The following is a 27,635-nucleotide window of genomic DNA, read 5'->3' as shown; positions in this document are numbered from 1 at the left end:
AGGCATATATCACCTGGCTCTATCACAGAAGGGATCTCTATGATCAGTTGTATAATTTTCAACAAGTTACTTTACCTTGTTCACAAAATGTGTAAAGATAGAGGTAGGGAAGTGGGTGGTGGTAGAGTTTTGGTCTCCCTACACTGGTTTCTTTCATATGCTTTTACTTGAATTTGTGACGTACATTTAATCCACAAGATTTCTTGGCTAAAACATTTAGAAACCATTGGAGTAAAGTTACTCCTGACACATTCCATCTTTAACACTATAAAAATTTATTCATGTAAAACCAGCTCATTGGTTCACTCCTTATTCCATCTCCTACTGATCCAACTGTTATCCACACAAAATATGAATCCGGTCACCTCTGGAGACTTTAAAAAAAGAGGTGTTAGTAGTGATGGAGAGAGGAGATCAAACAGATGACAGGGTACTGAATTTGTTAAAGTGGAACAATGAGCATATTAGTGTGCATTGTATGTTCTAATTGATCTATTTTTTACATTTTCAACATTTTAAAAAACAGAGATACCAATATTTTGGACAAAAGGATGTGAGAACTGGAAGGAGGTCATCTCCTGTGGACCTAATGTGGACACATGACAGAAAAAATTTTTTTAAATTACACATCATACTAAAAAATAAGACAAAAACTTTATAATCAGAAAGTAAATGAAAAATGTAAAAATAGTTTATGGGTTAAATCGTAGGCCCAGTTGAAAATTCAAATGGTTAAGTTCTAACTCCTAATACCTCAAAATATGGCCTTATTTGATGGGCTCGCTAACAAATATAATTAGTTAAGTTGATAAGTTCATTCTAGAGTGGGATACAGCACGCAGAGAAATGCCATGTGAAGATGAAGGCAGAAGTTGGGATGAAGCATCTACAAGCCAAGAGACACCAAAGATTGCCAGTAAACCACAAGAAACTAGGCAAGAAGCATGGAACAGATTCTTTCTGACAGCCCTCAGAAGAAGCAACCCTACTAACACCTTGATCTCAAACTTAACAACTTTTCAAAATGTGAAAAGAAAATTTTGTTAAGTGACCCAGTTTGTGGACCCTGTTCACAGCAGTCCTAGCAAACGAATATATCCCTCATTCTAAAGATCAGAGCCCACTGAGAGAACCTGAAAGTACACATCATTCAAGTCATAAGATAAGAAATCCAAAAAAAGACATTCTGCAAGGAAATTCAAAGGGCTAGAGGGTACTTTGACTTTTCTCCTCCACTTTACAAGGAGAGTAGGACCTTGTAAAATCACATCAAGTAAACAGAGGCTCCAAGGAGAATGGCATCTCTATGGTGTGAAATGCCAAGCACCAGAAACTCCTAGGTCTATGTTAGGTGGTAGAGAGAGAGTTCTAATGAAAATCTCATGCCTGAATCTGCAAGTTTGGGTGCATATTTAAATATACTTCCCATGTAGTGAAGTGCTTCCTTTAGGACAGTGGTCCAAACCAGTAAGTTGAATTGAACCAACCTGAAGAAAAGACAAGTTGGACAAGCTGCATCCTCAATGCTTGGCATAACAAAGATTGCACAGGCCAAGTGGCACAAAGAATAAAAACAGGAGTAAATGATAATGCATTGCAGAAAAAAATCTATAAATGTAATGCTGTTAGCAAATTATTTCTTTTAAAGGTTAGGAGAAAGAAAAGCTCTTTTGGACATTAGAAAAGCAACTCATATATTTAAGAAGACAGAATTAGAAAATCACCATATTACAAATAGTGAATTAATAATAACGGATTCAAAGGGCTGAGGTTGTAGCTCAGTGGTAGAGCACTCGCTTAGTACGAGCAAGACGCTGAGTTCGATCTTCAGCACTACATAAAAATAAATGAATAAAATAAAGGTATTGTGTCCAACTACGACAAAAAAAATTTTTTTTTTAAATAATGGATTCAAGGCAAAAATCATTGGTGGGTACTAAAAACAGGATCAAAGATTTGGTAGGAATGGGAAAACCACTCAGTATCAAAATGACACTCCACAGATTACAAAGGGGAAAAGTACTTTTATAGGGAAGTCTGGTGAATATCATCTTAAAAAAAAAAATGTCCAACCTTAACCTAATCATGAGAAATCAGACAAATCTGTTGAGAGATATCTTGCAAAAGAATTGGCAAAGGCTCTTTTCTTAAAAGCCCAAAATTATAAAGGGCAAAAAAATTATTAAAAGGCTAGGGACTATTCCTGATTAAAGTTACACAAAAAACTAATTGAAATCTTGATTGGTACTTAGATAAAGAGTAAAAAAAAAAAGCAACTATAAAGTGCATTTACTGAACCAGTTGGCAAAATCTTAAGATAGACTAAACATTAGATCAATGATAAATTTTATGTGTAACAAAATGTGTTACGTACTAGAATATCTTTGGTTTTTGGAAATTTATATGAAAGTATTCAGAGATGAAGTAACAATATCTTCATTATGATTCTCAAATAGTTCAGCCAATACAATTTTTTTTTAACATTTGGCAAATGTAAGGAAGGACACATTATGTATTCATGTCCACCATTCTTTATTTTTTGTAAGTTTTAAGTTTCCCAAAATAAAAATTTGGGAGAAAAAAAAAGAATCCATGTGCTCCCCTTGGGCCAGTGTTAAGTCCAACTTTAAGCCCATTTAATGGAATGCTAAAATGTACCAAGGTCAGATGACTTGAATGTAAAAAGGTACTGGTGGGCAGGAGCTAAACCAGGAAAAAGGAGAGAGAAGAAGGATGCTGCAGAGATGAAACATGAAGCACTTTGCCTATGCTAAGGAAGTGACAGGTCCTATGAGAACAAGCTAAGGTGAAGTAGCACAAGACAGAATGCACAGCTGGGTGTGGTATTGCATGCCTGTAATCCCAGCAACTTGGGAGGTTAAGGAAGGAGCATGGCAAATTCGAGGCAGCCTGGGCTGTTCAAGGACCCTATTTCAAAATAAAAAAGAAAAAGTGCTGGGGATGTAGTTCAGTGGTAGGGCACCCCTGAGTTCAATCTCCAGTACCTCCCCCCACAATACACACATGCACACACACACACACACACACACACACACAGTGGACACTAGCACACGTCATGACACGCTGCTGGATTACAATAGCATCATTCAAATAAGTCTTTCCCCACTTTCTTCTTCCATCTAGTTCAACCTTGAAAGCGAAAATTAAAACAATGAAAAATTCTCTCATTCCTCACTGTACATTTAGAGAAAGGGGAAATGATATTGGACATAATAAATTCAAGTGATAATTTATTGCAACTTAAGGTATGTTTCAATTACTGAAAGTTAAGATGGATTTAAATCATGGGCTGAAAGGAGGAAGAAAAGTACACCTTGTATGAATGAATATGGTAATTAAGAGCAACAAAGTAGAGCATTTAGCCCTTTCCAAAACATTGACAATTCTCAGCAGCGCACTGAACCTTAAGCCAGGAGATACTTGAGGAGTTAAGAGTAGAAACAGACACTGGGATTAAAAAAAAAAAAAATCCAATTCCTTGGGTGAAATGAAACCCAAGATACCACATGTGAGGCAGTGAACAAGAGTTTAGACTACTACAGGGTTTGGGGTTGTGGCTCAGTGTTAGAGCACTTGCCTGGCATATGTGAGGTATGGGGTTCGACCCTCAGCACCACATACATACAAACTCAAAGGTATTGAGTCCATCTACAACTAAAACATTATATATTTTTTTTTAAAGTTAGGCTACTACATAAAATCAGGGATATTTTAGATATGAACAGAAGCTGAGAAAGCTCTCTTCACAAGTCTAGAGTTTCATATGAGATGAAACCTTGCAGTGAAATGAAGGGAATACTCATAAGTCTCTGTGCAAACAACATGAGACCACCACATTCTGTCTCAAGAACTAAGCAATTTCTATGAAAGATCTTACAACAGGGTCTCAAAATGTGAAGCTGAGGAAACTTAAAAACTACCGTATAGGCAAGAAGGAAAGAAAACAAACCTGCTGAACTCAGAGAAATGAAGCACATAAAGAAATCTGGCACAGGGGTTGGGTTGTGGCTAAGCAGTAGAGCGCTCGCCTAGCATGTGCAAGGCCTTGGGTTCGATTCCCAGCACCACATAAAATAAATAAATAAAATAAAGGCATATATAAAAAAGAAGTCTGACTCTAAGACAACCAACAAACCAAGAGCACTTATAGCTAAGGAAGTAGAAAGGACAACAATCTAAAAAGAAATGCAACTATATTAAGCGTTCTGAAAGACACAGAGAAGGTATAGAATCAATGAAACAGGAAAGGAAATTACAAAAAAGAACAGTAGACTCTCAAAGATGAGAAATTAAATGAGTCAGTAAAATAAGTGTTCAAAGGGACACTGTTGACTAGAGCATCACAGAAAAATTGATTAGCAGATATTAGGAAAATCACCAAGAAAGTAATAAAGACATAGTAAACATAAAAGATACACAGAGATTAAAAAAGCTGCAACTTATTTAATAGAAATTTCAGGAGGCAAAACAGAGAACATGAAAATGGAGCAATATTAGAAGAGATACTGACTACACTTTCCAAAGAGAAGACATTCAGGGCTGGGGTTGTGGCTCAGTGGTAGAGTGCTTGCCTAGCATGCATCAGGCACTGGGTTCAATCCACAGCACCACATACAAAAAACTAAATAAACAAAATAAGGTATTTTAAAAAATCTTAAAAAAAAAAGACTTTCATAAAGGATTAAACACTAAATACTGAACAAATAAGTTTTACTTCTACTTTCTCATAAGACTGCTCTAAAGTGATAGTATAGTATAAGGGCACAAAATCACTGTCATTTATAAGAAACAAAAAAAGGAAAATTTTTGAAGGCAATAAATGGACAAGTGATCATTGATTAGAAAGGCTTGAAGCTCTAAAACCTAATCTAAAGGTACAGAAAGTTTAGGGGAAAAAAAGTCACTACATGGAACTGAAAAAATGTTCCAATTCTACAGGCTGTCTTTTTTGAATGTAATCTTTTGAAATACAAATGTTTTGATATATAGTGAATTCAAATTATCTCTTTTTTCTTTTGTCACATGCTTTAGTGTCATATCTAAAAAATGCTGGTCACAAAGATTTACCCCATGCTTTCCTTTAATATAGTTTTAGCTATTAAACTTAGGTCTACTATCTATTGGGGTTAACTTTTATATGGTGTGAGATAGATGTCCAATATCACTCTTTTTCGTTGTGGATATTCAGTTGGATTAGTACCACAAGTTCCTTAAAGAATCGAGCTAACTGAAAAGCCATCTGGAAAAACACAATCAGCTATCATTACTTATGCCTTCTATCAAAAAAATTCTAAATGCATCTGAAATTCAAATACAGTACAGGAAAATTAAACCTTACAAGTGTTAGAAGCAAGCAAATTGAATTCCCTTAAAATGTAGCAGCGAAGAAAACCATTCTAACCATTAAAATTCAGAAATCATTAAAAAAAAAAGATGGATTCACTTTTTTCGTATAAAAATAAAAATCTTATACACAGCAAAAAATACCAAAAGCAAAATAATAAGTGATAAGTTGAAAATACACATACAACTTATATTCATAGAGTTCATATCCCTACTACATATAAAAAGCTTCTGAAAAATAGAAAAGCCTAACTGCTCTGTTTTAGATAGGACATAAAATTTACAGAAAAAATGCAAATGATTTAAGTATTAAAAAAAAGTTCATAGTGAGAGGAATTTAAATGAAATACACTGAATATTGACTGTAGTGTTAGTTTCATGGATGCATGTGTCAAAACTCATCCTTCAGGAAAAAAAAAAAAAAGATGGGCACAAACAGAACTTCAGTTGCTTCAGTTATGGTTGCAGAAAAATTAGTTATTTCCGTTTTAGAAATTAAGAGTAGAAAGATAAAGTAAAGAGTATTTAAGCTTCATAATTACATCTAAATAAGATATATGCTTAGGGATGAATTACTTGCTTTTACCAGATTGTGTAAATAAAGAAATAAGAGAATATTGTACAAAACTACATAGAAAATTGAAAACGCAAATAAAATTAATAAATTCCTATAGAAACTGGCTCAAAAAGAAATAGAAAACCTGACTAGACCATTAACCATTAAATAAGCTAAGTTTATTCAAAAATATCTTCACATGAAGAAAATAGCATGCCAATTCAACTACACAGAAGACTCCTACCAAACTATATAGGAAACAGCTCACTCTACTTTTACATAAACTCTTCAGAAGATTTTTAAAAAAAAAAGTGGGCAACATTCCACAGTTCATTATATGAGACTAGGATTAATCAGATGAAAACAATACAGGTCAAAAATATAAATAAATAAATAAATAAATAAATAAATAAATAAATAAATAAATAAATAAATAAATAAGTCAGCTTCACTCATTAAGAAACTAAAAATCAGGGCCAGGGTTGTGACTCAGTGGTAGAGTGCTTGCCTTCAGTGTGAAGCACTGGGTTTGATTCTTAGCACTAGATACAGATAAATGAATAAAACAAAGATTCACCAAAAACTTAAACACATAAAAAAAATAAGCTAAAAATCTAAACAAAACAGCAGCAAACCAAATCCAAGAATGTATGATGTTATTTACATGAATATAAATCCATGTGATTAATGCCATGGAATGATACACTGAAAAAAGAATAAGCACTTACAAACACTGGTGAAATCTGAGTAAGATCTGAAGTCTAATATTGTGCCAGTCAGTTTCTAGGTTTGACAATATAATTATACAAGATATCAGCATTAGGGGAAGTCCTTACTAAAAAAATACAGGATTTCTGACAGAAGGAGAATGAGAACAAACAACATTACTCAATAATGGTGCATGATCAGTCATTCCATTTAATAACAGATAAATAATAAAAAATAAATAAAACTATCTCTACTTCATCCTTCATAGAAAGTAACTAGTCTTAAATGTGAAAGGCAAAACTACCCATTTTTACAAAAACAATATAGGACCATAGGTTCTTGACCTCAACATAGGAAAACATTTGTTAACTAAAACTCAAAAAGTATTACACAAGAAAAACATTGGAAAAAAAAAAAAACTTATAGGGCTGGGATTGTGGTGGTGGTAGAACACTCACCTAGCACATGTGAGGGCCTGGGTTCCATCCTCAGCACCACATAATAAATAAATAAATAATAAACAAGTATAAAGATATCGTGTCCAACTACAACTAAAAAAATAAATATTAAAAAAACCTGATAAATTTAACATTAGTTTATGAGCAATATAAACATATTCAAAGCATAATTGTCTTAATAGTTACAACCTGGGAACAAAAAAGATGTATCATATATCAACAATAAAATGGACGTGTTTTGGTATTCCCTAAAGATCTGGAAAACCACACAGGAATATATTGAATAAACAATTTCTACAAGCATCATCATGTCTGATTCTCAAAGAAAAGCAATGGGCAAGACTCGAAATATTCAACCTACATGAAGTTCAAAATAAGGCAAAAAAAACAATGCAATGTTTAAGAATATAAGACACATAAGGTAAAATTACTTTCAGAAAAGTAAAAAAAAAAATTTAAGACAAAACTCATCAATAGTAGATGTGCTGGGTAGGAAAGAATGGAAGGAAATAAAATTGTGGTCACAGAGAGGGTTCTAAAACAGTAATTTCTATTTCTTAATATTAAGAATTATATTCAAATTTGAACTGTATTTTATAGACATATGTATGTACTTCATGATAAATTTTTAAAATAAAGGGCAAATTGAAAAAATTTTAAGAGTAATAGCTAAGATGTTTTGTTCTTTAATGGAAAAAAAAATCTTTGAATCCTTCAGATTCCCACTTGATACTAATTCACAAATTTATTTGTCTATTTGGGTATTAACTCCTCCCCACCCCAGTTAGCAGCATAAATATTTATTGTTGCACATAAGAAAATTATCCTCCTTTTAACAGTAAAAATCATTTTCTTTTTCTGCGGTACTGATAACTAAACCCAAGGCTTCACACATGCTGGGCAAGTACTTTTAAACAGAAATACATATCACCAATTCTTTTTATTTTTTGAGAAAGGGTCTTGCTAAGTTACCCAGGATAGCCTCAAACTTGCCTCAGTCTCCACAGTAGCTGGGATTTCAGCATGTGACACTGTTCCTAGCCTTCACTTTTAAGTTTACAGTGTAAGGATTGAGGTCCCTAAATATGAGGGAAAGAACTAGATTGGTGCAGCAGATTCAATTACCTCCTCTTCTTCAGGGAACCATATAGGAAAAGGGAAGGGGGAAAAAAATCTGGGTAGACCATTTTGAGAACTGAAAGAAGTGGTAATAATACTGGAAACATGTTTGCTTCTAAATTATAAATCTGTTGAAGGGCATACAATATTGTACACTGTCTGTATGACAGTAACAGCACAAAGTGTAAGGGAGATAAAGTTATAGAGGAACACAGCTTTTATATACTATCGAAATTAAGTTGGTATCAACACAAAGTAGATTGTTAGTTGTAATTTCCATGGTAAACATTAAGAAAATAAATGTAAATTTTAAAATAAAAGAAACAAGGGACTTGAAATGGCACATCTGAAAAACACCTACTCAATACAAAAGGCAGTAATGGAGGAAGTGAGGAAGAAGAAAAAAGACATATAGAAACAAACAGAATGATGTAAGTTCTCCCTCATCAGCATTTGCATTAAATATGAACATCCAGTGGCTGGGGTTCTGGCTCAGCACTAGAGCTCCCTAACATGTGTGAGACACTGGGTTTGATCCTCAGCACCACATATAAATAAAGTACAAGTACTGTGTCCACCTACAACTTAAACAAAATTTAAAATGTCCACTTAACATTGGCAGAAAAGATTAGAACACATGAACCAACTACATGCTGTCTTCAAGAGATACACTTTAGATTCTAACTCACAAATAGATTTAAAGCAAAAGGAGGAAAAAGATATTCCACGCAAACACTAATCAAAAAAAGGGTTGGAGTGGCTATAATAATCCCAGGCAAAAAAGGCTATAGGACAGAAACTGTTGCCAAATATAGAATGTTTTATAATGACAAAAAAAATAATTCACCAAGATACAATCAAAAATATATAAGCATCTAAAATATAGCCCTAAAATACATAAAGCTAAAACAGAATTGAAAGAAAAAAATAGACAACAGTACTTCCACTTTCATTATGAAGAGAAAAAGCAGATAGAAGATGAAAAAGGAAGCAGAAGAGCCAAGCATGGTGGCACATGCCTATAATCTCAGCAATTTGGGAGGCTGGGGCAGAAGGGTTCAAAGTTCAAGGCCAGCCTTAGCAACTTAGCAAGACATGGTCTCAAAATAAAAAATAAAAAGGGCTGAGGACATGGCTCAACGGTTAAGTAAGTGCCTCTGGGTTCAATCCCTGGTACCAAAAAAAAAAAAATTAAAATAAAGAAAAGAAAAAAGCAGCAGCAAAAGATTTGAACAATATTATAAAACAACAATACTTAGCAATTATGTACAAAACACTCCAGTAATGAGAGCAGAATACACATTCTTCTCAAATGCAAATGAAATATTCTCCAAGATAGACTGCATTGCAGAATGGGAGGAAAAAAAATTCCCAATTATATATCTGATAAAGGACTTGATCTGAATATGTGAAGAATTTACAATAAAAAGGCAACACTTTTTTATTTTTTATTTTTTTGGTGTGGTACTGGGAATTGAACCCAGGAGCACTTAACCATTAAGCTACATCCCACTCCTTTTAATTTTGAACAGGGTCTCACTAAGTTGTTTAGGGCCTAAGTTGCTGAAAGCTGGCTTTGAATTTGAGATTCTCCTACCTTAGCCGGAATTACAGGAATGCATCACCACTATTTTTTAAATGGGCAAAGAATATATGTAAATAGATTTTCCTCCAAGAATGTATAAAAATAGTCAATAAGCATATCAAAAATATCCAAAATCACCAGCTCCCATAATACTACAGCTAGCATGACTATAATGAACAAGGCGGACAACAGCAAGTGTTAGCAAAGATGTGGAAAAACCAAACATTCATATATTGCTTGTGGAAATATAAAATGGTGTAGCCACTGCAGAAAACAATTTGGCAGCTCCTTAAAATGGCAAAAATACAGTTACTATATGAGTTAGTAATTTCCCTCTTAACCATATAACCAAGAGAATTTTTTAAAATGTTCATATAAAACCTGTACATGAATATGTTCACAGCAGCATTACTCTTGAAGGAAAAACAGCAAATTCAAATGTTCACTAAATGATACATGGATAAATAAAATGTACATCATATAATAAAATATTAACCCAATAAGAGCAATCAAGTGCAATTAGTCTTCCATATCGTGGGTTCCGTACCTCTGGATTCAACCAACCACAGACTGAAAATAAATATCTGAGGAAAAAAACTGCACCTGTATGGAACATGTAGAGACCTTTTCCTTGAATACAGCGTAACAACTACTTATATAGTATTAGATGTAATTTAAAAGGATTCAAGTTGTATGGGAGGATATGCATAGGTTGTATGAAAATATTACACCAATTTACCTAAGGAATTTGAACATCCACAGACTTTTGTATTTATAGCAGAGCACGAGGAGGGTGCAAGATATTAAGGGATGTTGCACTGAAACATGCTACCAAGAAGAGATAGCCCTGAAAACATTTTAAATGAAAGAAGTCAGACACGAAAGGGCCACATACAATGATTTGTTTTACAGGAAATTTCCAGAATAGGCAAATCTCTAGAGGTAGAAAGTAAATTATGGAGAGTGGATAATTAGTAAATAAATATGGGGAGTACTGCTAATAAGACAGGAGTTTCTTTAGGGGGATGATGAAATGTTCTGAAATTAGACAGTGATGATGGTTAAACATTCTTGTGCAAACTATAAAAACCACTGACTTGTACACTGAAAAGTTTTTTCTGTAGTCAAGACAATTCATTTTCAGTCTACGGATCTAGATGATGATCTTGGCAATGCCTCAGTATCATCCACTTATCAAGAATAATGTAAAAGAATATGCAAACAGTCTGTCTTTTCATTCCTTTTCATCTCCTTCCTTTCCATGGACACTTACCTGAATAATTCCAGTATGTCATGTGTCCCTCTACACCTTGGGACGTTTTGTTTTTAAAGTAGTATGTACTGAGTAAAGCAGTATTTCCCATACCCCCATTATCTAAAAATCCATTATCTATCTCTTGTGTGTGTGTGTGTATGTATAACTACATAGATGGTTTGTTTTTTCACAGAAAATGGGAACTTAGATATTTTAGTTTTTAATGGAACACACATAGCATGGATGTAGACTTTTTATTATCCAACCTCACACTGGCCCCATAGTTATCTCTTGTAAAGCAGAACTGTTATTACATTCCTTTTTACTTTCCACACTCCAGGTTCCACTGTTTACACTGTTGTGGAGGCATTATGGAAGCTAGGTCTGGGCCCTCGGGCGGACTGAGTCAGCATACTAAGCTGTCCAGGGTTTGAAGTCCAGTCTCATCATGTACTAGCAATGCAACTTTGGAGAAGTTACATATACTTCCTGTGCCTTGATTTCTTCAGTCTAAATACCTAACAGATCTCTGTAAGGATTATATGCTCTCCTGGAATAAATATTTATGCTGAACAACGCCAGGCACAGAAGCACTCAAGTGTCAGCTATCGCTACTAGGATACTTCCCCGCCGGCTTTATAATTTTTACTCCAACCTGTTCCATCATTCCTCAACTATTAAAAAAAAAAAACTATAAAACTGCACCTATAAAAGTGCAACTATTCCTTGCACTTTGCTACTTCTTTTGCTATATGTCTCTCAGCCTGTAATGACTTGGCCATCTAATACTCCTGATTCTGTGTATCACTCAAAACCTAATACAGTGTCAGGCAGCCTTTTTTTTTTTTTTTTTAATATATTTTAGTTGTCAATGGACCTTTATTTTGTATTTTTATGTGGTGCTGAGAATCAAACCCAGTGCTTCACACATACTAGGCAAGCGCTCCACCACTGGACTACAGCCCCAGCCCTCAGGCAGCCTTCTTAGTCAACCTCTTCTAGTCCTGGGGGACCTTGTTCACATACTGATTTACACTTGTATTACATATCTGTAAAACCATTCATCTCCACAGTTGTAAATTTTATGAAGCCAAGGACACAATTTTTTAATTTTATATCACAAAGTGTGCCAAGATGTGCTTGGCATTCATTCAGTTATATAATACATGTAGAGTGCCTGTTCCAGGGAAAGGAGTAAACAAAATAAATGTTCCTATTTGATAGAGCATATAATTTATTTAAGAATACAGAGATGACAAACAAGTAAAAAATGTATAAAATGAAATAAGGTGAGAAAAAATAAAGGGTAAGGAAGATGAGGAGTGCCAAGAAGACTGGGAAGCACACACCTATTTTACAGAGTGGGAGGAAAGTTTCTCTGATAAGAAACTTGAAAGTATCAGAATGAGCCACGAGAGATTCAAGCAAAGAATAGTGTTCAGACAGCAGTAAAAGTACAAAGACCCTGGGAAGGAACATGCTTGGTATGTCTGAAGAAGTATTAGGAAATGAGACTTTGATAAGCAAGGTCAAAAGTGGTAGAACATAAGGGATGGGGAAAATCATACTTGTTGAAGTAAGGATTCGGGTTTTTAGTCTGAGACAAGGAAGGACACCATAAGGTTTGAGCAGAGGAATGACATGATTCCTTTGAGCAGAAGAATGTGTGGATTATGATCCCTGTGCCTGCTAAGGGGAATATCAAACAGTAGATGAATAAAAGTCATGACTGGGAGATAAGGTAAAGTCAGGACTGACTGGAAATTCACATAGGGTGGCAGCAGTGGAGATGGTAACAAGCCGAAGATTCTGGTAATATTTTGTGGAACTGACAGAATTTACTGACTGAAGAATACGAGATAAAGAGTCAAGATGACTGTAAGCTGCCATGGTCTTAATCACTGCTTCTCAAACTTTAGCATGCACCAAGATCTGCAGAAAGGCATATTTAAACACAGTACTGCTGGCTCCTTTCCAGTGCTTCTGAATCAGAAGGTCTATAGTTGGGCCAAGACAGATTAACTGAGCAAGACGACAACCAGAACTGCCATTTACTAAGCTAGAAAAAAATTGCAGAGATGGAAAAACTACAGAGGTCAAGAGATCAACTATTCAATTATAAAAATATTAAATTGGAATGCCACAACATCACCTCTGCACTCTTTCCCCCAAAACCCATGACTTCAATCTAATCACGAGACATTATCACACAAACCCAAATTGAAGATATATAAGATATCTGACCAGTACTCTTCAATATATTATGAAAGGACATGGAGACTGTGTCAGACTGAGGACTAAATGCAATGTGAGATTATGAATCAGATCCTGGAACATCTGTGGAGAAACTAGTGAAACCTGAATATTGTCCCAAATTTAGTGGTACTGCACCAATATTAATTCTAGTTTTTATGATATATCATTGTTAGGTGGGGCATTTACAGGGGAAGCTAGAAGAGGGAATATGGGAACTCACAGCACTATCTTTGCAACTGTTCTGTAAGCTTAACATTATTTCAAACTGAAAAGGGGTTTTGTGAGACACTTATAACAGATATCCAAGTAGGGAAGTCGAATAAGAAGTGAGATATTTGGTAATAAAGAGATCCAAGTTGGTAATATAAATGAAAATGCCAATGTGTAGATGGCATCTAAAAGCATAACACTAGATGAGATTACCAAGAAAATGAGTTGTCATAGGGAAAGTCCTAAACAGGGTTATTAGGGAAAGGAGGAACTTGCAAAAGGGACTAAAAAACAATGGCTAGAGGTCAGAAGACAATAATAGAGGAGTATCCCTGAGCTAAGTGAAGAAAAAGTATATTTTGAAGAAGGGAGTGAGCAACTGTTTTGAATGCTAATAAGTTCACTGAAAATTAGTTATGGGATGAGAAATGTGGGAGTCAGCAGTGACCTAACAAAAGCTACCTCACTGTTTACACTACTAGTCCATGAAAGCCCTTGTGTAAACAATGCACCTCTTGCAAAACTGTCATACAACAGACTGATCTGATGGATTTTTTAGAGTACCCAAATCTTACTGTGTCATTCTAAAGATTTCCAAGGGTTTTGCTAGTAGTGACCCCAAAAGAATTAGTGGTTCTTATCTCCTAACTCCTAGAGAGTTTATAATTGAATATGTAATCCCTGAAATTGATGGCTGGGGTACAAACATAGTTTTGTTTTTGTGGTTTTTTTTTTTTTTTTTTTTTTAGTTTTCGGCGGACACAACATCTTTGTGTGTGGGGTCAAGGATCGAACCCGGACCGCACGCATGCCAGGCGAGTGCGCTACCGCTTGAGCCACATCCCCAGCCCTTTGTTTATTTTTTAAAAATTTTGATAGGGTCTCCCTAAATTCCTGAAGCTGGTTCACTACACTGTAATCTCCTCCCTTAGTCTTTTTTTTTTTTTTTTTTTTTGGTACCGGGGATTGAGCCCACAGGCACTTAACATCGGAGCCACATTTCCAGCCCATTTTTGTATTTTATTTAGAGACAAGGTCCAAGTTGCTTAGTGCCTTGATTTTGCTGAGGCTGACTTTGAACTTGTGATCCTCCTGCCTCAGCCTCCCGAGCTGCTGGGATTACAGGCATGCATCACTGCTCCTAGCATAGCTTTATTTTTTAAAAGCTCTTCTAGATGTTTCGCATCCATCCTGGAATGTTTTCCCATAAAAACAAAAAAAATCCCCCAGTACTGGGGGCTGAATCAATGGCTTAAAAGCAAGCACTATGTCACTGAGCTACAACCCCAAGTCATCCCCCCCAAATTTTCTCAATACTACTTTATTATTTCCACAAGGTAAAATCAATCGAGCAATCATCACCTATCTATGATCTCAATTTTATTTATTTTCTTTTATTCTACACGAATAATTTTTAAAAAATAATTTTCATTTACTAACAATGATTAGGCAGATCTTTGGACAAGACCTTTATCAAGAAATATGCACTTAAGAGCTGAGGTTGTGTCTCAGTGGTAAAGCGCTTGCCTAGCATGTGTGAGGCACAGGGTTCGATTCTCAGCACCACATATAAGTAAAATCAAGGTCCACTGACAACTAAATAATTTTTTTTAAAAAGAAATATGTACTTAAGTAATGCTGGAAACAAAAAGTAAAAAACTGATTAAAAAAAAAAAAAAGATACATGCACTTCCCCTCCAACCCACTCCTGTACTACTCAGAGGAACTCTACCACTGAATTCTACTACCCCTAAACCCTTTTAACTTTTGTTTTCAGACAAGATCCCACAAAATTGCCCAGGCTGGCTTAGAACTTGCAATCTTCCTGCTTCAGTCTACTGAGCAGCTGGGCCAAGCAAAGAAATATTCTTTTTATAAAAGGAATATACACTTTCTTAAATGCCAACCGTAAAATGATTTGTCTCAATTCTTCTTTACTAAAACAAAACTGGAGATGGAGCTCAGTGGTAAAATGCTTGCAAGCAAGCGTGTGTGAGGCCCAGGTTCAGTCCCCAGCAATGCAAAAAACAAATGAAACTTCCTTCAATGACAATAAGAACTACAGCTGTTGAACCAGTTCAAGAGGAGGAGGTATAGGTTTATTACACCATTCAGGGAGTCTTCAGACACAATCATGGAAGAATGTTGTTCTCTGGATCAGAGACCTCTTTTACAGGCCAATATAAACACAATGCTGAACAGCTGTCAGGAACAAACTAAAGAGCTCACTCAAGCACCACCACCTAGAACCGAGGCCACAGCTGCTTGTTAAGAACAACAGAAACCTTAGGTAATTACCTAATAATGAAAAGAATGTGAGAACAATTCCCTCAGGAAGAACAGAAATACATTTTTATACCTAGCAGAAAAACAAGTATCAATGAAACTGCCACAGAAAAATTTTTTTCCTTTCACCAACTTCTTTAAAATTTTCTCTTCTCTTTACTAATTATCTTTATGAAGGCTAATATGTATGTTACTCCTCAACAGCCTAAGGAGCTGAAGTATATTATTAGCAAAAGACAAAAATTGATGGAAGAAATGAAGCTAACATATTTTACACAGAAAGTGATATGCTCCAGGATTTTCAAATTCAGCTCTCATGTAAAAGCATCTCCTATGTAAGCATTTAGAACATTTCTGGAAACAAGAAATAAATTGATGATGTGGTATAATTTATATTAATCTATATGAAGGAAGTATATGGTGAGGAAGAGATTTAAGTGTTATTGACACCAAAATTTTATTTTTGCAAATACATATGATAAGCACTATTACCAAGGATAAAAAATATTAATACAATTTGATATTGTTTTCAAACCAATACTCAAAACCTAACAAAAACAAAATAATGGCCTTCAAAACAAAGAACTATGGTTTAGAAATGAAGCATTTGCCCAACCAAAGCAGATCAAGTATCATGGTTCAAACTTAATGTATCCACCATTAGAGGTGCCACACTAATAAGAAACAACCATCTCTCAACTTTTTCAGTTTCAACTTGCAAACACAAAGGAAAATAAGAGACCAAGCCTGAAGGATTAGTCTTCTTATGCCTGTGAAGCCAGTCCTTTCCACAACATTCTTTCTCCTCAGAAACACAAAGATACCATATTGTCCACTCTACCTTCCTGTTCTATCTTAATGTTTTTGGCAAAATGGAAAGATGAAATCATGACACCAAGTACACAAAAGTGATCAAGTATCCAAATCATTATTAGCACATCAACCCACTAAATATGTAAAAATCCAGTAAATTAGAGAAACTAGGGCTGGGGTGTGGCTCAGTCGTAGGGTACTTGGCTAACATGTGAGAGGCCCCAAGTTCCAGCCCCGCACAGGGCAGGGGGTAGGGACGCACTATTACTCTGTGAGACAAGTCACTTCCCTTTGCTCCATTTAAGAGACACTTCTTCTGTTTTGTATCTTGACATAGTTATGAGATACCTTTCATAACCTGGACAATTGCAACAATAAAGATTCAGGCAAGAGTTATAAAAAAATAAATTTAGGAGAAGTCAACACTTTAAACACTCATAAAAAAAAAGGATGTTTTGAATTTAAATGATTTTATAGTATTAACATAATTGTAAAAGAGCTGCTTTTCAAAAGATATATAGGGGCTGTGGTTGTAGCTCAGTGTTAGAGTGCTTGCCTAGCATGTGAAAGGCACTGGGTTCAATCCTCAGCACTGCATATAAATAAGTAATTAGGGACGGGGTTGTGGCTCAGTGATACAGCACTTGCCTAGCATGCGTGAGGCACTGGGTTTGATCCCCTGCACCACATAAAAATAAACAAAATAAAGGCATTGTGTCCACCTACAACTAAAAAAATATTTTAAAAAAATAACTAATAAAATAAAGGTATTGTGTCCATCTACAACTTAATTTAAATATATATATGTACACACACACACACACGACAAATAATTTAAATAATTCCTGTTTTTCTCTGTAAATTCAGTTAAGAGTGAATGATTACCATATCAACTGTTTCATCAGATAAAGAAATAATGATCTTAAGCATTTTTTCATGTTAAAGTGTGAGGGTCACTAACTTTGAGGTATTTCTAAAAGTCTCCCTAACCATAAATGAACACAGATGAAACATGGCCAACCTAACTCAAGACTGTCAGAATTACATTAAATAAAACTTAATTTCAAACCTTCCAAACTTGTGAAGATTCTGTTAAGATACATATAAAGTAATTATATCAGCATTTGACCTTAGATTTCAAGATTAAAGTCAAGATGAACAAAGTCAAGCCTTGGGACTTTCTAAAAACCAGGAAAGTTTTGTTACTCATGATGCCTCTTTGATTTCTATTATGAATATAATTAAAGATACTGGTATTTCTATATCTATGCAATCTTTTCTTGAATGGCACAAATCAGAGCCACTGTGCTCCAAATTTTAAGGAAAAAAATTACCAAGAAAACATTTAGGAATTAATTATAAACTAGTGCTGTCTGAAGTCTTAAAAACTATGAAAGTGATACATTAGTGGCCATTTTTTAAAAAATATTTTTTAGTTGTAGTTGACCCAATACCTTTATTTATTTATTGACATGCAGTGCTGAGGATCAAACCCAGGGCCTCACACAAGCCAGGTGAGCGCTTTACCGCTGAGCCACAATCCCAACCCCACATTAGTGGCCATTTTTAAGAACAGTAAAGGATAGGCCAAGAGGTCAAGAGCTGGGATATTTAAAATATGCATCCATTTATATTGAGAAGGATGCATAAAGAATACTTTTGAGTATCCATCCCCTTCTATATGATAGTGGTAAAGTCAGGCTGAAACCTGCCTACAATTTTCATTCATAAATATTATTTAGTCCTGTTTAATTACATCTTCCATTGACAAGCTGTATTATATTCACAACTAACAGTCCAATATTAAATCCCTCTGAAGTCTCTATTGTCTAGCAGAGAGAGGATTTGTGTGTTAAAACGAAACTCTTGAAGTAAGCAGAATGAGTTATAGGGACTAGGCTGTTTATTATAAAGCATTATACCTTGAAGCATTATGAATTCTCAATATAAAGTACCCTCAAATTTCTATTTATACAATTTAAAAGTTAGGAAATATTTATAAAACTTGAAAAAAAATTGTAAAAGAAATGCTTCCCTCCTAATCACTTCTCATTCTGTCAGAAATATACTTTTTCCAGCTAATTTGCGTCTATGCACTAAATCAAAAATCTTAAATAATCACATCCCAAAGTTCAAAAATGGATCAGAAATAGTAATACATATCCAATCCATCCAAAAACATTGTTTTGACTTTAGAATTTTATTTTAAAGGTTGTACAAGGTCAGATTCTGAAATTTTTTGCAAACCTGTCAGGCAAAGGAGATGAAAAAGAAAAGTGAAAAGACAAAAGTATATTTTTCATTTTGTACAACCATTTAATAGTAATGAAACTATTCATTTAAACATGGTTTTGAACTGTTCAAAGTCACCATCTGGATTTATCTATGTGAATCCACTATTTATATGATTTCTAGACCTGTGATAACTTGAAATATTTGTGTTTATTGAAAAGTAAAACTGCATTAATAATTTTATTAATTAAAATTTTAAGCATGTAAATAAAATTAAGGCATGGGACATTTTTGAAAGCAAAATAGTATATGAGAACATTATATAAATATCATGAAAGGCTTATACATAATTAGTGAACATGCTTCCTTCTGGGTGTGCTTTTAGTGTGTCTGATTCTTTAAATTTCAATTTATTTGGACATTATGTGGTGAGGTGGCAACTGGCAGTCTGTCACAAACACGAACATAAACCTTCTCCTGACAGATACTTTGAATGATGTATTAACAAGCTAAAATCATAAAAACCCCTTCCAAAGTCACAGTGATATACATTCTTTTCAACACGACAATGTTTGTCATTATCATTGATGGCATACAGCTTCTTTAGATCCTCTTCCCTTCCACAGAAGAATTCAATCACAAATAGCACTATACAACTAGTGACTCAGTATAAAATAAATTCTTCCAAATATGCCCAATGTGATCAATCCTTTATAAACACCAGGAAATGTATACCATCAACTTGGATGACAAAGAGTCCCAATGCCTAAGAGGCTTAACACTCATATCTCGGTCATGGCTGCATAACCAGGAAAATGAACATCATGATGGGCTCCTGCATTCTTCACATTGTGCTCATGAACAAAGTCAGTGTAGTTTCTATGTGCGTTCTGGGGTGGGGGCAAAGGCCTTGTGTTCCACTGGTTTCCACCACGTTGACAGCAGTCACTGGCCGCAGACAGCCTGGATGGTTGGGAGTTGGAGGGGAGCACAGTTAGTCAATAGGAATAGGAGAAAATGGATGTGTTAAGAGGTAATAAAGGAGAAAGGCAATGTGAACAGCATGCACCACTGCTATGAGTTATTACCAACATCTACTCCATGCAATGATAACATTCAAGAATAACAAAGGGGAAATCAACAAAGTTACTCGGTAAGAGAAAGTGTCAATATGGAAGTATGTACAAGTAATGAGAATCAGCTAAGTGAATTAATTAGAGAAGAAAATTCACAGCAAGACACCCTGTATCTGTGCCTGATGTTATGAAAATAAAAGCAGAAATGTTTGGGATTCTAAAGAGGAGAAAAAATATTCATAATCTACTTAATTGAAATACTTGAAAGAAGAATTTTACATAAAAACAAAGGCATATATGAAATAGGGCAATTATTGAAAATTATTCCCCAAATTATATGATTTCACAAAATTAAAATTCGAGAAACAAAATTTCAGAAATCGAATTAAAGAAAAATCTGCCCTCAGAGTTCACATGATTTTTACATCAATGTTCCCTAATAATAGAGAACTGCTGATCCTTCTAACTGTAGAAAAAGTTCACAGGACAACAGGATCTCAAAATGAAAATCAACAGGTACAGATAACATGTAAGATTGTAGGTCTCCAAAAAAGTATTTTTTCAAAAAACAAACGTTTAATAAGCTTATTAGATGTCTTTTATCACAGTCCTATAGAACTTGAAGAGTGAAACATGCAGACATGTAATTCCCAGTTAAAAGTGCTAAAAGTGAGTCCTCTAATAGAAAACACTTGCAAAGGTTCAGCAAACCAAAATTGTGTGATATGGCAAAAAGGGCAACACATATTTCAAATAACTGCAAAAGAAAAAAAAAAAGTATCCCAAATCTGAGCTATCTAAAAAATAGATTGTAAAATGTAGTGTTATCTTTACACCTCAACCAAAACACTAATCTTTAATCTTTTTTTTTGCTTTAGGGAAACTAAAAAGGATGTGAAAGACAATAAAATCATCTTCCTTCCTTCAACCAAAATGATCTGTTTATCAGATATAATCCACAAAATTCAAAAAACTCAACTTAAGGTCTCTTAAAAATTAAGAAAATTAAATGAGATTTATGCCAGATTTTCTAAATAGTAGTGTTTTGTTTTTGTTGTTTGCAAATGATTTATGTATTTAAATTGCATGGATTGTTTCTCAAAATTTGACATACTATTCGATAAATTCTAAATTACTGATACATCAAAGCTTTGGCCCAATTAATGGGACATTTAAAATATATCAGCAAGAAAAAGCTGAATTCATAGCTGGGCATGGTGGTGCATACCTATACTCCCAGCTGCTGTGGGGGCTGAGACAGGAGGTCTGTGAGTTCAAAGTCAGCCTCATCAATTTAGAAAGGACCTAAACAACTCAGTAAGACCCTATCTCTAAACAAAATTTAAAAAAGGCCCGGGATGTTGCTCAGTGATTGAGTGCCCCTGGGTTCAATTTCCTATACCAAAAAGAAAAGAAAAAGCTGAAGATAAGAAAAGGAAATAGATTAAGTTGACTAAAAGTTATCTGCCAAAATTAAGGTGCTCATGAGCCTAGCATGGTAGTATATGCCCGTAATCCCTGAGACTTTGGAGGCTAAAGCAGGAGGAATTTAAGTTCAAGGCCAGCCTTGGTAACTTAGTAAGTCTCAAAATAAAAAGGGTTAGGGATGGTGCTTGGGGCTCAGTGGTAGAGTGCTTGCCTCAAGTGTGTGAGGCACTTGGTTTGATCCTCAGCACCCACATAAAAATAAATAAAGATATTGTGTCCATATACAACTAAAATATATGTATATAAAAAAGGGGGGACTGGGATTTTGGATCAGCGGTAGTGTGTGTGTGAGGCCCTGGGTTCGATCCTCAGCACCACATAAAAATAAATAAATAAAAGCAAAGGTATTGTGTCCAACTAAAAAAAAAAATATTAAAAAAGGGGGGGTTGGGAATGCATCTCAGTGGTGGAGTGTCTCTGGGTTCAAACCTCAATACCAAAAAACAACAAAAACTAATATGCTCCATTATTCTGCCCAACTTTTCAAACCCATGGAGAATTTCCAAGTTTTAATAATACTTTCTAAAGGAGGACTCTTTTATTCTTTTAGAATAGATTAAATTGGTTAAAAATATGCAGAAACAAAGAATGAAATGCAGCATGCATTTTAAATTAAGGTTGGAGAATCTATTAGCTCTAAGACATGTCTGTATGAGCTCTATATTCAGTCCCATGCACTGCTGACACACAGAGGCTCAATGGGTATTAATGATCACTACTTTACTACATTTCAGCAAAGGAATCTCAGTACAAGCAGATTAAGGAAGGAAGCCACGAATCTCCAAATTTTTCATTTTTCTGGAAACTCACACAAAATCAATACTCTTTCTAGGGACTACATCAAAGGAACAGGTAGTGCCTAACAAATCAAACAAATTTAAATGTGTACCCATTAAAATGGAAAACTATTGATTCTGTGTTACACAGGTTACAAAGTAACCAGATTCTCCTTCCATATTAATATAGAAGGTAAGCACTTATTAAGATGGTTCTTTCACAGCTGAAGTCTCAATACTATTTTCCTTGCCAACAGGACTTAATGGTAAATAACAGTAAGAAAGTATAAAGAAATTAATGAAACTTTTCTTAATGGCTTAAAAAAAATAAAAACTAAAATTCAACATTTACAGGCTTCCTTCTTTACTATTAAGTATGTGCCTACTTGCACACAAAATACCTCTACCATATTCCCAAGTTAAAAGAAAATTTTTATAAAAATGAAAAATTCTTTTAATCTTAACTGCAAAGTTATTTGGAACTAAAGTAAAAATATGCCCAACCATCAAGAGGAAAGTATCCTGCAGTTAGTGAAGCCAAAATGACCGTAAAGGGGAAAATTAAATAGCAAAGACAGAAAATAATCACCAAACACTGTTGACCCACCACCATGAAGGAAGAACTGCTTGCACAGAAAGCGGACCAAAACCTTGAGATCACCTCAGAAACTCATTAGATTTCAGGTACTAAGAAAACTAAGAGCAAAAGAGAAAAATCCTATGAATTATCAAAGTTCAGCTATTAAACACAAAACGTGAATAGATGATACAACCAACATGACCACTCAATCAAATAATTCCCAAAGTGACCCACCTTCCCAAGCCCCATTTATCCAGCTAAAGAGTAAACCCAACTGATTAACTCCAACAAACCACAAAGTATCCATATTTGTGTACTTAATATTAATCTGGAAATGTAAATGAACAAAATATCCTTACTTTTGACAGATTCCTTCTCATTTCCAAAAAATGAAATACTAATGTTGTATTTTATTAAACTTTAAATCATATTTCTCTTTGGCTTTATGTTCAGTTTTTAATGAAGAAAACATATCCTAAGTAGAAATAGCATGTTGTATGGAATAACAAATATTTTCTTTATGGATCTGGGAAAGGTTTCTACTGACTAGCAAGAAGTCTTTCAACAGAAAACCACCCATCATTCCCAGATCATGCTAATCAAAACAAAGACAGTCATCTTATGTTCTTGAGACAACTGCTCCCTTCTTTACCCATATACATATTTTCCCCATTCGTATGACTGCTCAATGAGATACTTTTTTTCAGCGCACAAATATGAATAATTTGCTTTCAGTCATACTCACAAACCTTAAAATTGAGAATACAATTAAACAAGCAACAATTTTGATTAAGGATTTAACAAACCATTTCTTGTCATGCTGATCTGTTCCAGAATTCTTTGGAAGATTTTCTATCTCCACTAGCACGGGACCAGAGGATGTGGAAGGAATCACAGACGCAGTAGATCTTAGACCCCAAGTCTTTGGACAAAAATTATAAAAATAATTTATTTTTCTGCATCAATAAATAGAATACTAAAACAGAATACTATATATAGAGTGCAAATAAATGCAATATAAGCAAATGGTTGGATATTATATACTACCTTAGAGAGATAATAATTTAACTGAATGCTAACATTTTATTCATTCTCTAGGACTTATAGCGACAAAATGTTTTATAGGTCATCTGTTTTATTTACAATATCTTAAGAGCAAAATAACAGGGGGATAGACATTACTGAGCTACTTAAGAGACAAGGACAAGAAAATGCACAAAACTTGCACACAGTTGTACACTATAAAAATCCAGTTAATAATACTATAATTTACTTAAGTAAACTGTTCTAATATTTTAGAAACTTAATATTGTCTTACCTGTTGGGAATCATTACTCTGGGTAGAAACATTATTGTGAACACTATAATGGGAGAAAAAAATCTATTTAAAAAACTATACTTAAAATTCTAGGGCTTTATTTTCTAAGATTATACATATATATTAATGAAAGGAGAGCCTAAGACATCAATGTTCTGGTTCAAATAAAAAAAAAAATCAGGATGGGGATACACAGTTCAGTTGATAGAGTGCTTGCCTTTAAAAAAATCTACTGCTGGTATCTAAAATTAAGAATGTCAGATGGCCAGAAAACATTTACAGGCAAACACTTGCTTTTCTATATAGGCTGCTCAATTGATCCTTCCATATATATTATAATTCAAGTGTTTTTTTAGACACATTTACTATTAATCCTGTTTACTGATTAGACAAAGATGGCAAAACAAAGAGAATACCACAAATGACTCCTTACATTCAAAGCAACCAGCAAAAATAGCCATATAAGCTTATCTGTCACTTTTTTTGTATATTCATACCAGCTCAAGATTTTCCAGTAAACAACAGCTCAGCTTATATAACTCTCAAGACCTTAGTATAAACAACCTATTATAGCCCATTGTCCTATACATGACACCTATAAAAACTTAAATTAAGCAATTTTAAAGATGTCCTATAGGGCTGGGGATGTGGCTCAAGCGGTAGCACGCTCGCCTGGCATGCGTGCGGCCCAAGTTCGATCCTCAGCACCACATACAAACAATGATGTTGTGTTGGCCGAAATAAATAAATAAATAAATATTAAAAAAAAAAAGAAAAGAAAAAAAAAGATGTCCTATAAAATTGTTGTCTAATACATGGAACAATGGAACACAATGGGTTAAAGTCAAAAACTTTTGTGTATATACACCTCTTTAAATGATTTATAAATGTTCTAAAATTTTTAGTTTAGTCTGTACTCATTCCCTGCCCTCACAAAAAAAAATATCTTTAAACCTCAACCAGTAATGACAAAATAAAAAAACTACAGAAAAAACAAAACATTCAACATAAGGATGTGCTATTACCACAACATTAAAAAAAAAAAGTCGCTGACTTCAGACATTCTAATAATTAGTATCTGTGAAGAATTCAATAAAAAAGAGGGCTGGGGATGTGGCTCAAGCGGTAGCACGCTTGCCTGGCATGCGTGCGGCCCGGGTTCGATCCTCAGCACCACATACAAACAAAGATGTTGTGTCTGCTGAAAACTAAAAAATAAATATTAAAAAAATTCTCTCTCTCTCTACAGCTCTATCTCTCGCTCTCTCTTTAAAAAAAAAAAAAAGAAAAAGAAAACACATTCAAAGTTATAAAAAGGACATTCCTTGAAAGTGAGAAAATAATCTACATATCTAATGAGACCAATGTGTTCCAGGAAAATAATAACCATATCCACTGTAAAATTACACCTTCAACAATAAGAAAACTTCATGTATCCAAAAGGGATTTAAAGGCAAATTAAATTCTAGTGTCAGGTTGGCATAAATTCCTCCATAGCAATACTCAAGAAATTTACCTAACCAAGACATCATTTTAATAATGGAAAATATGCAAATCTCAAATGAGGGAAAAAAAAATCACATGAATACAGCATTCAAAAACACCTTCTTAGGGGGTGAGAGAAAATCCAAAATTGCCTAAATATAAAACCCAGCCAATTAAGAAGGAACTCAAAATAAAAGCTTGCTAAAAGACTAGGTAATGAGGAATGATAATTATATAAAATACATGTATAAAGCTGTGAATTTGGTGTCAACATACCTTATATACAGAGATATGATAAATTGTGGTATAAAGGTGTATTAAGAATTGTATGCAAAAAAAATGAGAGCTGATGTATAATGGCATAATTTGGCTCGAACATACTTTATATACAAAAAATTATGCTGTAAATGGATAATTATGAATGTATCACACTCCACTATATAGAATGTATAGAATAAATTAAAAAAGAAAAAAATGAGAAATGAACCTATTTATATTTTATTTTTTTACTAAACTACACTTTAATTACAAGTTGAATTACCAGAATTTGCATTACTGATATTTATGATCAAACTCAAAGTATTGGGGCTTGAGATGGGGCTTGGTAGTAAACGGTTTGCCTAGTATGTACAAGGCCCCGAGTTAAATCCTAAGCAAAATACACACCAATAATAATTCTACTTCTAACATAGGCATACATGGTACCCTAATCAAATCAGAGTAATTAGCTTTTCTTTTTCTCAACTATTAATAAACAACTATTTTATTCATTTATATGTGGTGCTGAGAATTGAACCCAGTGCCTCAGACATGCTAGGCAAGTGCTCTGCCACTGAGCCACAAAGCCAGCCCAGTAACTAGCATTTCATTGTCCTAATTTCTTTACTTTAAAGTCATCCAGCTTCTCAATTCTTTGTCTTCACAGATTATAAAACAGCTTAGTTTTTTAAAAAAATCTCTTAAGAAAGCCTAATTCATTTCTCCTCCCCCATCTAATTTATTAGACAAAAGTTTATTATTATTGTTTTTATTCATACTATTTGAAGTAGTCAGTTTTATGAAATTTGTGCAGAATCAGCCCATTAGTCTATGTAATAGGTGATGGAATTTATGTTTTGCCATTAACACCATCTTAATAGGTTTTGCAAAACATCTTGTTTTATTCAAGATGACTTGATTGAATTTTAAATATATATAGTATTTAATTTGTGTAATGGAACAAAGGATCTAATTTTTCTACATCATAAAATTATTCATTTTGTGTTTTAATATTGTTGAATAAAATTAAAACATTATTAAAAAGAAACTGTTTAGTGTAGATAACATTGCCAAGGCAATTGTATAAAGAATATAGTTACCAGGCATAAGTACAAACCATGTTGTTTACAGAATACATTATGCTAGTTTAAGTAATTCATGATCCCAAACATTAATGAAATCTTATCCAGTCTTCTTAGTAAAGAGTTAGACTCACTACTAACTGAGGTCCCTTTGTTCCTCTATGAAGTTTTCCTTTAACTGGGAATAACTTCAGTAAGCAATAAAGATGAATAACATGAGAAAATAGTACTTATAAGTGATGTTAACTGAATCATATCTTCCTATTTCTAAATAATATGGAATGTAGAAAGCATGACTTTCTCTTATTTATATAGGTTTACTTTTAGGAATATTAAAGAATTACTTATTATACCTAGTCTTAGCTTCCCTTATTAAAGGATTACAAGGAGGGAGGGAATAGCAAAAGGGAAGCAAAAGTATTAATAAACAAAATGTAAAATGTCCTTTAAAATGTCACCTCTTCTAAATATATTTAATATTAGTTAAGACACACAAATGAGTAGTTAGGAATAGTATAAGGAAAATTACCAATATCAGCCAATTTAGGTAAAACTGCAGAGTACAAGGTGAAGAAATATTTTAGGTCAAATAGTTGTGCTCTTTCAAAAGCTATTGTTTTCCATGGTTCACTGGAGCAAAACTGTTCATGCAAACAGAACAGCAAGGGCAGGAGTGAAAGGGCATGCATGCAAGCGCAAGCTCAGATCCTCTCAAGCACTGTGATGAGTG

At 34.1% G+C, this 27,635-nt stretch overlaps 1 protein-coding gene across 3 annotated transcripts in view; it reads right to left on the bottom strand.

Annotated features, from left to right (window-relative positions):
* Nucleotides 1-27,635, bottom strand: part of Epb41l5 (erythrocyte membrane protein band 4.1 like 5) — a 112,249-nt gene that overhangs the window by 36,673 nt on the left and 47,941 nt on the right. For 2 of the 3 annotated variants that reach the window (XM_013365577.4, XM_005315912.5), the window contains exons 15-16: nucleotides 24,081-24,123; nucleotides 23,569-23,684 (exon numbers count right to left, since the gene is read on the bottom strand). In XM_013365577.4, the coding sequence (XP_013221031.2) occupies nucleotides 23,569-23,684; nucleotides 24,081-24,123 (159 nt within the window). Of the gene's footprint in view, nucleotides 1-18,791; nucleotides 19,806-23,568; nucleotides 23,685-24,080; nucleotides 24,124-27,635 lie in introns of those variants that run through there. The other variant, XM_021722015.3, reaches the window with a different exon arrangement.

The sequence above is a fragment of the Ictidomys tridecemlineatus genome, chromosome 7, assembly GCF_052094955.1.
Source record: "Ictidomys tridecemlineatus isolate mIctTri1 chromosome 7, mIctTri1.hap1, whole genome shotgun sequence".
NCBI lineage: Eukaryota > Metazoa > Chordata > Mammalia > Rodentia > Sciuridae > Ictidomys > Ictidomys tridecemlineatus.
The sequence above is the reverse complement of the archived record's forward strand: the minus strand, read 5'-3'. Positions and strand labels throughout refer to the sequence as shown.